This window comes from Mesoplodon densirostris, chromosome 14, assembly GCF_025265405.1.
Source record: "Mesoplodon densirostris isolate mMesDen1 chromosome 14, mMesDen1 primary haplotype, whole genome shotgun sequence".
NCBI classification, from domain to species: domain Eukaryota; kingdom Metazoa; phylum Chordata; class Mammalia; order Artiodactyla; family Ziphiidae; genus Mesoplodon; species Mesoplodon densirostris.
The window spans coordinates 12,534,156-12,547,737 of record NC_082674.1 but is presented as its reverse complement, the minus strand read 5'-3'; the positions used below and the strand labels follow the sequence as shown (position 1 = coordinate 12,547,737).

The 13,582-nt window shown below is 43.9% G+C and overlaps 1 protein-coding gene across 5 annotated transcripts in view; it reads left to right on the top strand.

Moving 5' to 3' along the window:
• Positions 1-13,342, top strand: part of CYRIA (CYFIP related Rac1 interactor A) — a 108,790-nt gene extending 95,448 nt beyond the window's left edge. For all 5 annotated transcript variants that reach the window (XM_060117746.1, XM_060117743.1, XM_060117747.1 and 2 more), the window contains 8 exons: positions 757-862; positions 2,709-2,845; positions 3,547-3,624; positions 3,789-3,905; positions 3,996-4,075; positions 5,498-5,624; positions 9,599-9,669; positions 11,761-13,342. In XM_060117746.1, the coding sequence (XP_059973729.1) occupies positions 757-862; positions 2,709-2,845; positions 3,547-3,624; positions 3,789-3,905; positions 3,996-4,075; positions 5,498-5,624; positions 9,599-9,669; positions 11,761-11,824 (780 nt within the window). In that variant the 3' untranslated portion in view covers positions 11,825-13,342. The remainder of the gene's footprint in view (positions 1-756; positions 863-2,708; positions 2,846-3,546; positions 3,625-3,788; positions 3,906-3,995; positions 4,076-5,497; positions 5,625-9,598; positions 9,670-11,760) is intronic.
• The last annotated feature ends 240 nt before the right edge of the window (positions 13,343-13,582 follow it).

Sequence of the window (13,582 nt, the reverse complement as noted above, 5' to 3'; positions counted from 1 at the left end):
ATTTTAAAAATAAATGCAGGGAAAACAAAAAACAAAACAAAAAAAGAAAATTGTCAGTGTGGCTTCTGAGACTCCATAATGCCTTCAAGCAAAAAACTACACACTCCTTTTGTTTGAAATAATTAGTTTTTTGGAAGTATCAGCACACACACACATACTGCCACCACCATTTTCTGAAAAAAAAACCAAAACATAACAACAGCAACAAAAACACTGCTAGCGTCATAATCCTCAAGCTGCTGAAACCCAGACAAAACAGCATTTCGAAGGCACTAACAGCCTATTAAGAGGTTATTTTTCTACTTAGGGGTCACCGTTTAATTTAGGTAACTTAGGTACCATCACAGACTGGCAGGAATGTAATACATATTATAAAGAAAGGAAAGTATCCACAGAATCTGCACTTCCCAATGAGCACTAGTTCTACTTTAGAAGAATCAAACGGTGATGGAGGAGGACTGAACTGCTTCCAATTAGACGTGCATTTTTTTTGCATTGACGATAAGGGAAACAAGTAAGATGGCGTGGTGTCTAATTGTCGAGCCATTTACATTATGTTCAAGTGCTAAAATCGCCATCCTAATTGAGCATCTTGGACGACACTCCAATGAACTTATGTCCGTTGAGGAAATACACATTAGCAAAGTACAGCAGGAATTGTATCTTTTGAACTCAAATTCTTTCTCAATCTTAAGTCATTTTGATGTGGAGCTTACTGCTTCTTTTTAAACAGACAATTCCATAATGTTTTGGCAGGCCATTCAAAATCCCAATGATATTCAGCTTCAAGAAAAAGCTTGGAATGCAGTGTGTCCTTTGGTCGTGAGGCTAAAGAGATTTTATGAGTTTTCTATCAGGCTAGGTGAGTATGTGTTTACGGTTTTCATGTCTCACGTGTGAAATTCTGTTACGGCGTTTGAGAAAGTATCAGGAAAGGTTCAGGGCGTTGGAAACTACCCCACGTCCGCGCTGTGCATCGTCAGAGGCCACTCGTACAAAAACACCTGCCATGTCCGTTTCTGTCAATCCACCTCAGAGTTTCTTCCCCTGCATTTATTGGTGCATTTAGAGTGTCTTTACTAGTGGGTGTCCCTTTGATTTTGTTCTCAGCTAAGACTGACTCAACAGGTTTACCATGTCTGATCACATTTCCGAAGGACAGAGAAAATACAGGTTACCTGCTAACCCAAAAAGAAGTTAGTTGGCTGGAATCATGTGTTAAGTTTAATATAGTAAAATACAAGAAAGACAAACATAACATTCTATCCTAGAAAGTTCTAAGGATTCTATCTAAGGCATTCTATCCTAAAAAAATCTGTGCAGGCGCAGGATGGCTTTGCAGAAGCAAGAAGAAAATCAAGTCTGGTTGACAGTAGGCTCTATGTGACCACCGATGTGATACAACCCCTCCCCGAATGGTAAAGCTGTCTGAGGTTTCCCTGGTTAACATAATAAATCTGGAACGAGGAAGCGTGTGGTCATATTTTACTCTACTTCTGCCTTAAGTGAGTGCCACATTTTACGAGTTAAACAGAGAAACTGAAGTACGCTGGGGGAATAATAGCCATGATGTTGAGAGAACTTGAAACTAAGACTCAAAGGAAATAGTTCAATGAACTGAACCAGTTTTTCAAGAAGAGAGAGCTTCTGAAGACACTCAGGTTGAAGAGGAATCGATTTCTCTGTCTCTTCCAAGTGTGTGTCTAGACCCAATGAACTGAAATCCTAAGGAGCCAACTTTCAGCTCAGCAGACAGGAAAAATCCACCTATCAGAGCAGTCCAAGGTCAAGCGAGCTGCCTCAGAAGACAGTTTGTTCCCACAGACAGAAGATGCTAGCGGTGTTCTTGGAAAGAAACTGTAAAAGGACTCTAGGGATGATAGAGCAGGTGCTGGTGAACTCTTCTGTAAAGAGCCAGATATAAATATTTTAGGCTTGTGGGCCATTCTAGTTTCCTTGCAACCACTCAACCCTGCCATTGTAGCACAAAAGTAGCCATAGTCAATCCCTAGGGGAATGAAAATAAAGCATGGCTGTGTTTCGATAAAACATTATTTGCAAAAATTGACTGCGGGCCAGATTTAGCCTGTGGACCATAGTTTTCCTACCCCTGCTCTAGAGGACTGGTTAAATGACTCAGTGCTAGGAGAAATACATGGAAGGAAAAACTGGAAGGAAGTTTTAGAAACAGAGAAGTGGGAGTAATGAGACTCTTTTCAGGACAGTAATGGAGGTAGATATGGCAGTGGGTTTGTAGAAAAATATTCCTGGGATTTGATGAGAGTATAAATGCAGAGAAGAGCTGGAATGGACCAGAAGTCTCTCCCTGCAAAGCAGGTTATTTAACCCATGCACTCAGGGCCACCTCATCCCATCCTGGCTTGTGAATGGTTATCTCATGCACATGATCCAAAATCACCTATTTGTGGTTTTCTAACAGTGTGAGGAATTGGGATGACAGGACATGTGAGGGTCCAGCTGAGCTTTGGGAGACATTTACAAGACTGCGTGGCCACGGGGCTCTTCTCCAGTGGAGGCGGAGCATGGGGGGCTCCTTCTCCTCACCCACACAAGTCACATCTCACACAGTTCTGGGGGTTATCTCAAGCAGGTTATCTCTGAGAATGTCAATTGGGGCTGCAAACTGTGCCTTTTGTAAAGATCTCTGTGGGCTACCTCAGATATGTCTGTATCCCTTTGACTTTCAGAAAAAGCTCTTCAGAGTTTATTGGAATCTCTGACCTGTCCACCCTACACACCAACCCAACACCTGGAGCGGCAGCAGGCCCTGGCAAAGGAGTTTGCGGAAATTCTGCATTTCACCCTTCGATTTGATGAACTGAAGGTTAGGCCGCGAGCACTTGGACAATTTAACAAATTCCCACTGAGCACCTAGGTGTCCAGGTGCTCCGCAGTGCTGTGCGGCGGGGGCAAGAGAGATGAGTGAGCTGTAGCTCCTTCCCTAGAGACACGTGTCATGTGGTGAGAATTTGAACTCCTTGTGGTCCAAGTGATTGAAGATGGTGGTTTCTACATGGAAATTCAAAATCTGCCCAATGCAACCAGAAAAAAAATTTCAAATGTCTCCTCCTCTTTGGGAACAAGTAGACTTTCCCTGAAATCTAGCCTAGGGTAAAACCAGGGCATATTTTTAAATAGTGAAGCTTTGAGTATTTATTTTTTATTATTATTATTATTTTTTTGCGGTACACGGGCCCCTCACTGTTGTGGCCTCTCCCATTGCGGAGCACAGGCTCTGGACGCGCAGGCTCAGCGGCTGTGGCTCACGGGCCCAGCCGCTCCATGGCATGTGGGATCCTCCTGGACCGGGGCACGAACCCGTGTCCCCTGCATCGGTAGGCGGACTCTCAACCACTGCACCACCAGGGAAGCCCCGAGTATTTATTTTTAACCAGAAGTTACTTTGACTCTTGGGTAACAAAGAGAAGTCCTGGTATCTGTGCAGAATCTGGTGTCCAGGCTTCTGATGCATATCCTGCACCTGATGCTGAGAGATGACCTGCTTTCCTCCCTTGTGAATTTCAGATGAGGAACCCGGCTATTCAGAATGACTTCAGCTACTACAGAAGGACCATCAGTCGTAACCGCATCAACAACATGCATGTGAGTCCCCGGAACTCCCAGGTTGACACATGCATGCTCCAGGCATCGGGAGGGGCACAGGGAGACGACAGAGCCTTTGTCTGTAATTCAATTTCCAGAGGACACTGTTTTGAGATGTTGACCATCTCTTTATCAACCGCATCCTCTCATCTTCTTTTCATCAGCTAGACATTGAGAACGAAGTCAACAATGAGATGGCCAACCGAATGTCCCTCTTCTATGCAGAAGCCACGCCAATGTTGAAAACCCTCAGCAACGCCACCATGCACTTTGTCTCCGAAGTAAGCGACGTCGGGCGGCGAGGTGCCTTTTGCCCGATTGCATGTAAAAGCTGCTAACAGGGCTAATACCCATTTGTGTCTCCCATTTAGAACAAAACGCTGCCAATAGAGAATACCACAGACTGCCTCAGCACGATGACGAGCGTTTGTAAAGTCATGCTGGAAACTCCGTAAGTTAAATCAGAGGTGTATTCATGGTCAAGAGTTCACCTATCTCTGTGATGATGGTGATGGTGGTGACAACATCTAACATTTGGGTCAGCATATTAACATTTACTTATATATTAACTGAATTAACTTCATAAAGAATTCTGGGTGAGAGGTGTAGTATCCCCATTTTACAGCTGAGGAAGATGAGGCCTAAATTGATTAACTGACTTCTTCCCAAAGATTGCATAGCTTGTTAGATGGCAGAATCAAAAGTCAAATCAAAGATGCAGGAGAAGTTGTATAAGGATCAAATGGAAGATTGAGTTAAATGACTGGGTATGTCATAAATATATTGGAGAAAAGATTTGAGAGAAGATTTAGAACCAAGAGTGGAAGTGGTAAGGCTATTGCAAAAATGATAATGAAGATGTCTCTTTCTCTCTCTCTCTCTCTCTCTCTCTCTCTCTTGTGCATGCAACAGTTTCCTTGCACTTAAATTGCTAGATTTAAAAAATGGTTGAGGTTGTTGAGGATGAGGCAGTATGGTAATGAGAAAACCTACACTCCAGTGTCAGGGTTCCACTTATTCCACATATGTCTGTAGCCCCTTTTGTGCCTGTAAACAAGTGGTCTAACCTGCCTGGACCTTGGTTTCCTTATCTGATGAGGTTCCCATAATACCATCTATGATGCAGAGAGTTTGGGAGAGCCAAAGATATCAAGAGTGCCTTATAAAATTCGATGCTCTGTTCAAATGTAAGATGGTGTTAATTTCAGATAGTTCACTTACATTTAAGTTAAGATTTATTCCAAGATGGAAATAGTAATCATCATCATTGCGGGGACAAACCGTAATGAAGTAGATGTTAAGAAAGCCTCTAGAATTGGCTTGAATTATCTGAATCATCAGCAACCCTGTCAAGGTAGGTGAACAAAATTCAAACTCCACAAATACTCTCAGCCCAATGAACGGTATGTAATTTCTGGTAGGTACCTTTGCCAATATAATTCAATCTGCAGCCTGGATCTTAACAAAGGAAGTTACCCAGACTGGAGACATGGTAGCTGCTCTATAGAAATGAACTTGATTCGTTTTCTCCATAATGAAGCCATTATTCTGTATAATCTAGGACAGCCAGAGAGACCTGCTATAAAACATTCAAGATTGATGGGCGGGGGACTTATGTGCATGATGAGCTGGCTGGCTGAGGGCAGAAGAGAATTTACTGCCCTCTAATTTACCTTGTTTTCACAATGGTCAGATAGAGTCAAGGAGAATTACCATCACTGGTTTCTTTAAGAGCTTATTAACCTGGTTCTGCAGGTCTGGAATTGTTCTCCAGGGAGGACTGGAGGAGGCTAACGTAGCCACATCTGTGGAGCCAGAGATGAACGTGCTCTGTCACGGAGGTAATATCTCTGCCACGTGTCCTCTCTTCCAGGGAGTACAGGAGTAGGTTTACAAGCGAAGAAACACTGATGTTCTGCATGAGGGTGATGGTGGGGGTCATCATCCTCTACGACCACGTCCACCCCGTGGGAGCTTTCTGCAAGACATCCAAGATCGATGTAAGAATAGTTACGAACTGTGATTTCCCAATAAGAGCTCATAAATGTCGTCAAACACACCTTGCTTCCCTCTCGTCCGCCCCTCCACACTCCCTGCCCCCCGCCCCGGGAGTGGACTCTGCCAGATGCAAGCCCCATCGTGGCAGCTCTCTTCGTAGCAGGAAGTCCAGTCCTGTTCATATGCTTGCAGCAAACACATCCAACCTCAAAGACACAGCAGGAATGTGGAGGTGCTGATTCCCTCAGCCTGTAGAGGAGCTGAGAGGTCAACAGTCCCTTAGCTGCAAGCTGCCCCTCCAGCTTACCCAGTGGGCCATATAAATATATATTTTTATATATGTGTCTCATCCTAGATTACAAGACACTGCGGTCAAATCCCAAACAACGTTCCGACTTCCTCTCCCACCATCCCTGCAGATGGCTCTACCTGATTCCCATGCCTTTTCTTGTCCTTGGAATATGCTTGAGCCCTTTTCTCTGCCCAGAGTGCCCTCCCTCTTCTCTGATGGGGGGATTCTTTTAAGACACTCCTCGCATGTCACCTCATTTGGAGCACATCTCCTGTGCCCTGCATGGTGCACAGCCTTGCTTCTCCTCCGGGCCCAGAGTGCCTACCATTTTGGATTTTCTGACTCCCTCATGGACTCTGAGTTTGTTGACAAGGGCAGAGACCAAGATCTATATACCTAATGCCTGCTTCATTGCCTGGCAGCGTCCTTGGTACATACAGCACGGCGCTCAATAGATACTCCATAGAGTTTTTGCTGAATGAATGGATATGATTGGAAAACAAATGATTGTGGTGTGCAAGTGATTTCCTGTTGGTTGTGGGATAAAACAGGCTCCTCTCAGCCCAGTGGTTGCCTGCAATGGCACCCAGTAGTGTATCCCTGTATTAATTTAAAGGCTTTTAAGTACGGAATAGGACCTCTTGGTACCAACTTATTCTGACGCGGCTAAGTCGGGGCGTGCACACTCTACGCTCGTTCATCCATACAGAACAGCATCTCTGATGCTCTAGTTCCGTGCAGACAGAAGGTCCATGTGCCCAGAGGGGCCATGAATCTAAAGATTGTAAGAAAATTTATCAATTAATAATGCAACTTGGATTACTCATTTTGAGCTTTTGGCTCCCTAGCATAGCCAGCCATGGGTCTTCGTAGAGGCTTCATTATTTTTAATGTAATTGTTTCTATTTATCAAGAAAATAAATACTTATATAACAGTTTTGGGAAAATACAGGAAATCAAAATACAGAATATTGGGACTTCCCTGGTGCCCCAGTGGTTAAGACTCCATGCTTCTACTGCAGGGGGAGCGGGTTCAATCCCTGGTCAGGGAACTAAGACCCTGCATGCTGCACAGGGCAGCCAAAAAAAACAAACCCAAAACACAGAAAATTAAATGTATCAGTGGTAACCTCACCATGGACAGATGACCACTGTCAATATGTCACATATATATGTCCCTTCATTTTGTATAGATGTTTGTGTGTATGTATGTATATACTTAACAGATTAGCACCCTGCCATAATTTCTATTTTAAAACATTTAATTTGCATAACATTATATTATGGAAGTTTTTTCATACCAATAAACATTTTTACTGTATTCTTTGTGAGGCTTTAACAATTTTATGCTATAGATTAAGTATAAATAGCTCTATTAATAACCCATGAATATCATTTGAATAGGGATTGAATTTATTGCTTAGTACTCATAGGATATTCTCATTTACCACAGTCTTTTGTTAACTTGTCACAGAGTCAATAATTAAAAATACACTGGGTACCATTATGTCTTGTAGCCCTAACCTTTAAAAAGCTTGTCCTTGCTTGTTATTTACTGAGTCTTTCTGCTGAGGCTATAAACGTTATATAATATTAGATCTATCCTTACCCAGTCTTGATGAAGTCCATTTGTTCATGCATGTCTCACTAGGAAGGTTTGTTCGTAGAAGTTTGTATGCATCTCTAGGAAAGTTTCAGGTTTACGGAGCACAACATGTACATGATGGGCCATTTTTCTTTGATGACATAAGGGTTTCTTTCCAGATACCAGTCTGCTTCTAAGCCAGCAGTTACTTGCACTGTTTTATAAATCCTTAGGGTATCCGCATCAACTGTGAAAAAGCAAATATTGAAATAGATCCTGTTACCTGCACTTACAAAGAACGTGTTCTGTAGTCCAAAATGGAGGTACTGAGCTCTAGAAACCCAGGTGAGGGAGAAACTCATTCTGCATAGAGGCAGAGACAGAGGGTGACGTTTCAAGTGGATCTTGAGGATTTTACCAAATGGACAGAGAGAAGGAAGAGTACTCCAGGCGGAGGTAATCATCAGAGCAAAGTCATCGAGGCCCAGAGGGAGACGCATCATTTAGAGAACGAATGCTATTCGTGGGTGCCAGGAAAGCAGGCTGGAGTGAGATGACATTTTCAACTGATTTCCTTAAAATCGTATGGAATGATCCAATACAGAATCACTCCTAAACCGTGGTCCCCAGCCCAAACCTCACCCAGAATTCCAGACACCCCCTCCTTTGGACACCTGAGGCGTGGCCAGCCTCAAGTCAAAGGTTATCCTTTCCCCCACAGACCTGCTTCTCCTCCTCCTGGGTTCCTGTCTCAGGTATTTCACCTTCCTCCAACTCAGTCTCAAAGCCAGAAACCTGGGATTGTCCCTCAGAACCTAGGAACTGCCTTCTTCCCTGTTCATCTTCACGCCTTCTCCACCACCGAGTCCTGTGACCTGGACCTCAGATGCACCCTCCCGTCCTGCCCTGACCCTCCGTGCCCACTGCTGCTCTCACCCCCTCACCCCCAGGGGCTCCCACGGGCCCTCCCGTCTCCAGTCGTGCATCCTCCGATCCCTTTCAGTATGAATCACATGACAAGATTGTTTAACACCTATCATGGGTGTTTTCCACAGGTAAAGGCCCCCAACCCCCGAACATGCTGTTAAACCCACATTGAATCCGGCCCTGACTACACCTCTGACTGCATCCTGTTATTCACACCTAAGGCTTTCATCAGCCTGAAACAGAACTCGAAATTCCCAAAGAGGATCCACTGCTCTTCTGCTGCTTCTCTCATCTATGCCCCCGTTCCTCCTGGGGCACTTTTTACAAGAACACGTATCACAGGATGATAATGAGCTGTTGGTCTCTCTTCTCCCACTAGACTATGAGCTGTTTTGGGAGAGGGACCAAATCTCTTCATTCTGAGCTTGATCCCATCCTGCACCCATGACAGGCATCTCTGATTGACCACGACATTCTTTATGGATGAGCGTAAACATGCCCCCAAATGATTCTCAACCCTGAGAATCTGGCTGCCCCCATCAATCCAACAGGGTTTATCAGGCCTTTAGGAAAAAACTTTCAACATACAAGAACATTTTTATACGTGACCTTTATAAAAGAGGCCTTTAGTACAGTATACCCAAATCAGTGCATGAACATCTGAGCTTAAAATGAGTGATGGTGTTCTTTCCAGAAAGATCCTTCCTTCGCAAAAAAAAAAAAAAAAAGAAAAAAGAAAAAAAAATTTGTTAAGTTGTTGAGTTTACAGTCAAACAGCTGAAGGAGAAAAAGCATTCTGGGCAGAGAGATGACATAAAATGATCAGGTTTGCAATTCATTCAGTCAGTCTCAACTGAGCACAGGCTAGAGGAGGAGCTCTCCCCTTGGCTCTGGAGTCCAAGACAAGAAAATCAAAGTCTCAGGTCTTTGTCCCCAGAAGTCAGACACATAAAATGTTCGATTGCAGTATAATATGAAAACTGGCACAGAACCTTCTAGAAGCCCAGAGAAACAACTCACTGGCCTGAGGGGGTAGGAAGGTGTGTTGGACATTTCTGAGTTTGATTTCTATGGGAAGAAATAATGTGATATTATTATGAACAGATGTTGTTATGGACAGATACTACGATGGAATTACTGGGGTATTAACAAACTCTTGTGCATTCTTCTAGATGAAAGGCTGTATAAAGGTGTTGAAGGAACAGGCCCCAGACAGTGTGGAGGGGCTGCTGAACGCCCTCAGGTGAGCCTCAGCCCTGTGGGGCAGCCAACCCTTCTGAACCATTGCAAATGTAGGTGCTGTTTGGGTCCGAGGGCTAGAACACCAGGCTTAACCCCTTTGCATCTGTTAATACATGTCATCTTCCCAACTGCCTGTTGAGGTCAGCCCCATTTTTATCATCCCCTTTTTACAGATGGAAGAAACTGAAATTTAGAGAAGTCAACTCACTTGGCAAAAGTCACACAGCAGATGGCTGAGCCAGGATCTAAACCCAGGCCTGGGTGACCCCGCAGGTCAAAGGCCTAACTCCCAGCCACAATGCTTTGTGGTTGGTGGGGACTTGCAGAAGAAGAAGCTTCCCCGGTCTCACTTCCCCCTGCACCTGTGGTTCCCAAACCTGGCTGCACAGGAGAATTATGTGGGTAGCTTTTGAAAACACTGATGCTCAGGGTCCAATCCAGGCCAGATGAGTTTGAATCGCTGGGCTAGGGCCTCAGGCATCCATTTTGTGTTTGTGGGTTTGCTCTGAAGGTCCCTGGGTGAGTCATATGTGCAGCTGCCAAAACTGAGGCTTTGAGAGCCTCAAAACATGAGAGCCCTGCTCTCCCCTGTCTGGATGCCCTTGTCTTTGGCTAGTGCTCCTGACATCTCCTCAGTGCTAACGCGTCATGCCCGAGCACCTGCTCTCTTCCCAAAGACACATGCACTTAATCCACTTCAGGGGAGGTAGTCTTGTTTCTTAGCTGTGACATATCCACAGGAGTTTGTTGAATCATGCCGGTCGGGATTGTAATCTGGAAAGTTGCTGGTCCTTGCTGTCTCATTTGTCTTTGATTTCCCTCAGTTCCTCTCAACTTCATGCATGTAGTAAATGTTCAATAAGTATAAGTGAGATGGAGCAGTGATTCTCTATGCACGTACAACACATATGTTTCATGCTTTCATGTAATCATCACAAGTCAGAGTGATAAGATCTATTACCCCATCTAATAAATGAAGAAACTGAGATACACCTGAAATGAATAATTATACACTGAGGCTAATCCTTTTTCATGATGCTGCTAAGTCATCATTCTTCAGAACAGATGTAGCTTTAACCCAGATCTGTGGGTAAACCAAGGTTTTCTCCATGGGTGCCCATTTCACAAAAGGCTGGCTTTCCACACTCAGTAAGAAGACTTTGGCTTCTGTTGTTTGTTTGTTTGTTTTGCTTTCCAGCATCATTCAGTCAAGCAGAGCTTCGAGAGCAGGGCACTGCGGTAGGCTGTGAGTTCTATCCGAATCTCGGCATTTGGCGTCTCCTGTAGACACTGTGAGGAAGTCAAAGAACACAGGTTTTTGAGGCAGGCAGGCCTGGATCCAAATTAGAAATCACAAATTGTTCACAAATCATACATTGTTATATTTGTCATCTGGAATGGGTCTTTTAACGTCTCTAAATCTCAGTTTGCACATCTGTAAAATGGAGGCAATAACCTGTCCTACAAAGAGTTAGTGTGAGTGAAAAACTTCCATGGAGTGCTTGGGACGCGGTCAAGATTTTATGAACATGTTACTTCTCTTTTCCTTTCTTTTCATGAACTATTTCTACACCAGTTAATGTGAGGAGATAAATTACACCACTTTTCTTCAGTATATGGACCTGCCTTCGTGCCCCCTTGTGGTGCCAGTGAGGACAAGCATTCCCATAAAAGTAGAAAACCCTAACAGTTTAAGTATTGGGTGATGTTGTTATATGCAAACCCATATTTTAATATTTGTGACTCAGCAGGGGTGGCCTAGATGGCCAAGATCCTGCACTCAAGCACGTGAAGTCTGCCTCCCTGGAAAATGAGATTGCTTGTGTCTCCTCCGTGAAATTATTTGATTAGGTGGAAGATCTACTTGTTTAATAACCATAACATAAAACTCCTTTGGAAGGAAGGATCAAATATTAACTCTGAGACTACTCTGGGCATTGAAGTGTGGCTCTTTGTCTAAAGAACCAGTGCCAAGTTTGATTTCTAAATATCAGTTGTGTCTCCCAAGGTAAAGATGAGCTGGAGAGTCACGATCGAAGCTTTCTCAGAGTGCTGTTTGCACACTGACCGCCATCATTTTCTCTCCATCCAGGTTCACTACAAAACACTTGAATGATGAATCAACTTCCAAACAGATTCGAGCAATGCTTCAGTAAAGCTTTGCTCAGTGAAGAGGATCTTTGAACTGACCTCAGAAGATGTATATGTTTACATAATTTAATACAGATTGATGTTAATACTCGTGTATTTACATAACCGTTTCCTTCTTGTCCCTGAAATATATGGACCTTCATTTGTATCCTGACTGACTCAACCCAGCAGAGCATAAATTGACTGGAGAGCCTTATCTTCGATGTCTGAAACGAAAACCCCTTCTCCAAATGGAAAATTTTGGAGACATTGATCTTTGCTACTGGAGTTCCTTACACCTTTAACAATCAGAAATTCCTAATAGCTTGTGGTCATGTTTTAATTCTAGATGTGTAATCTCTCTAGGAAGTATAGTTATAGAAACACGAAGTATTTGATTTCCTGGGTCAGCTCAACTACAAGAAACACAACTGACAGAGAGAGTGGGATCCCAGAAAAGACAAATGCACGTGGAGACACAAAGCCAAGTGTTTGGAATTCAGCACACCCCCTCTCTTTCCTCAGACAGCGCAGCACAGGTGCAACTTTTTTTGTTGCATGTATTTTAGTTATCAGCATACTCTCTTCCTGTTTTGATTTGTACCCTCTAATGTTCCCTTTCCATTTTGCAAGAGGAAAAATCAGTGTGTTTGCATCAGTTCATGGGAGAGAAGCAAGAATAGATAGATGTGCTGTGGTGGATGGGTTGGTGGCTGTCGTGGAAGTGGGGCACAGGTGGGGAGGAAGGGCACCCAGGCAACAGGACAGTCATCTCTCTGCTTCAACCCTCTGTCTCCAGGGACAGGGATATGGAGCTCTGGCTAAAATTGTGGGTGAGGTTGCTAACACTCCTGTTGTCTGTGGAGCACTGGGTACACACCCCCTCCTAATAGGAGCCCTGTCCTCTGGGGGCCATCCATGTGGCAGCAGAGACCTAGACTCTTAATTAGTTACCAGAAAGCTAGAGGAACTTAGAGGGGAGATTTTCATTTTCTGGTTATCTAATATTTAAATGGCAGCTCCTTCACGACCCAACTGCTAGGTTGTTGCAATGTATAAACTCTGGCTTGAGTACCTGGATTAAGTCCTAGCCCTGTTGATTCACAGAGTGATCTTGGGAAATTCACTCAAGTTCTCTGTGTCTCACTTTTCCTCATCTATAAAATGGGCAAATAAAACAGATAATCTCCAGTAGCCCTACAAGACTATGAGCCAATAAAAAGACTGACTCTCACATCCTTCCTTTGTAAGTAGAGTCCAGTAAGCATCACCCCACCTTGCCTTGATGCTTAGCAATATGACAAGGGTCATTGTGTCTGCAGACAGAGCTTAGAATGGAATCTTGGAAATCTTCTATTCTGGTCTCCAGTGGAAAAATGAGACAGAGGATGAAGTCTAACAGGATCACCCCCATGTAGGACTAGAACCCAGGACGCCTCGTTCCTGACTCCATGCCCTTTCTTTTTCACCACGTGGCCTATGCATACATACTCTGGGGGCGATACTGGATGCTTTTAAATAAACCCTCAGCCTGAACCATATAATTGCTTGCCTATTTCTGATGGAAGGAAAGAGTTGCCCAGGGAATGGTAATTCCCAAAGTTGGGTTTGGTTATATCAGGGTTTGGTGTCATTCACAATGTCCCAAGGATTGAGCTGTCAAACCATTACTTTCCTGACTTTGGTGGCCGGCTGGCATTCCCTTGAGTCCTCCAAGAAGAGGAGAGACATACTTTGGTTTTGTTTATGTTTAATAAAGAAATCCATTCAAGTGACAGAACAGA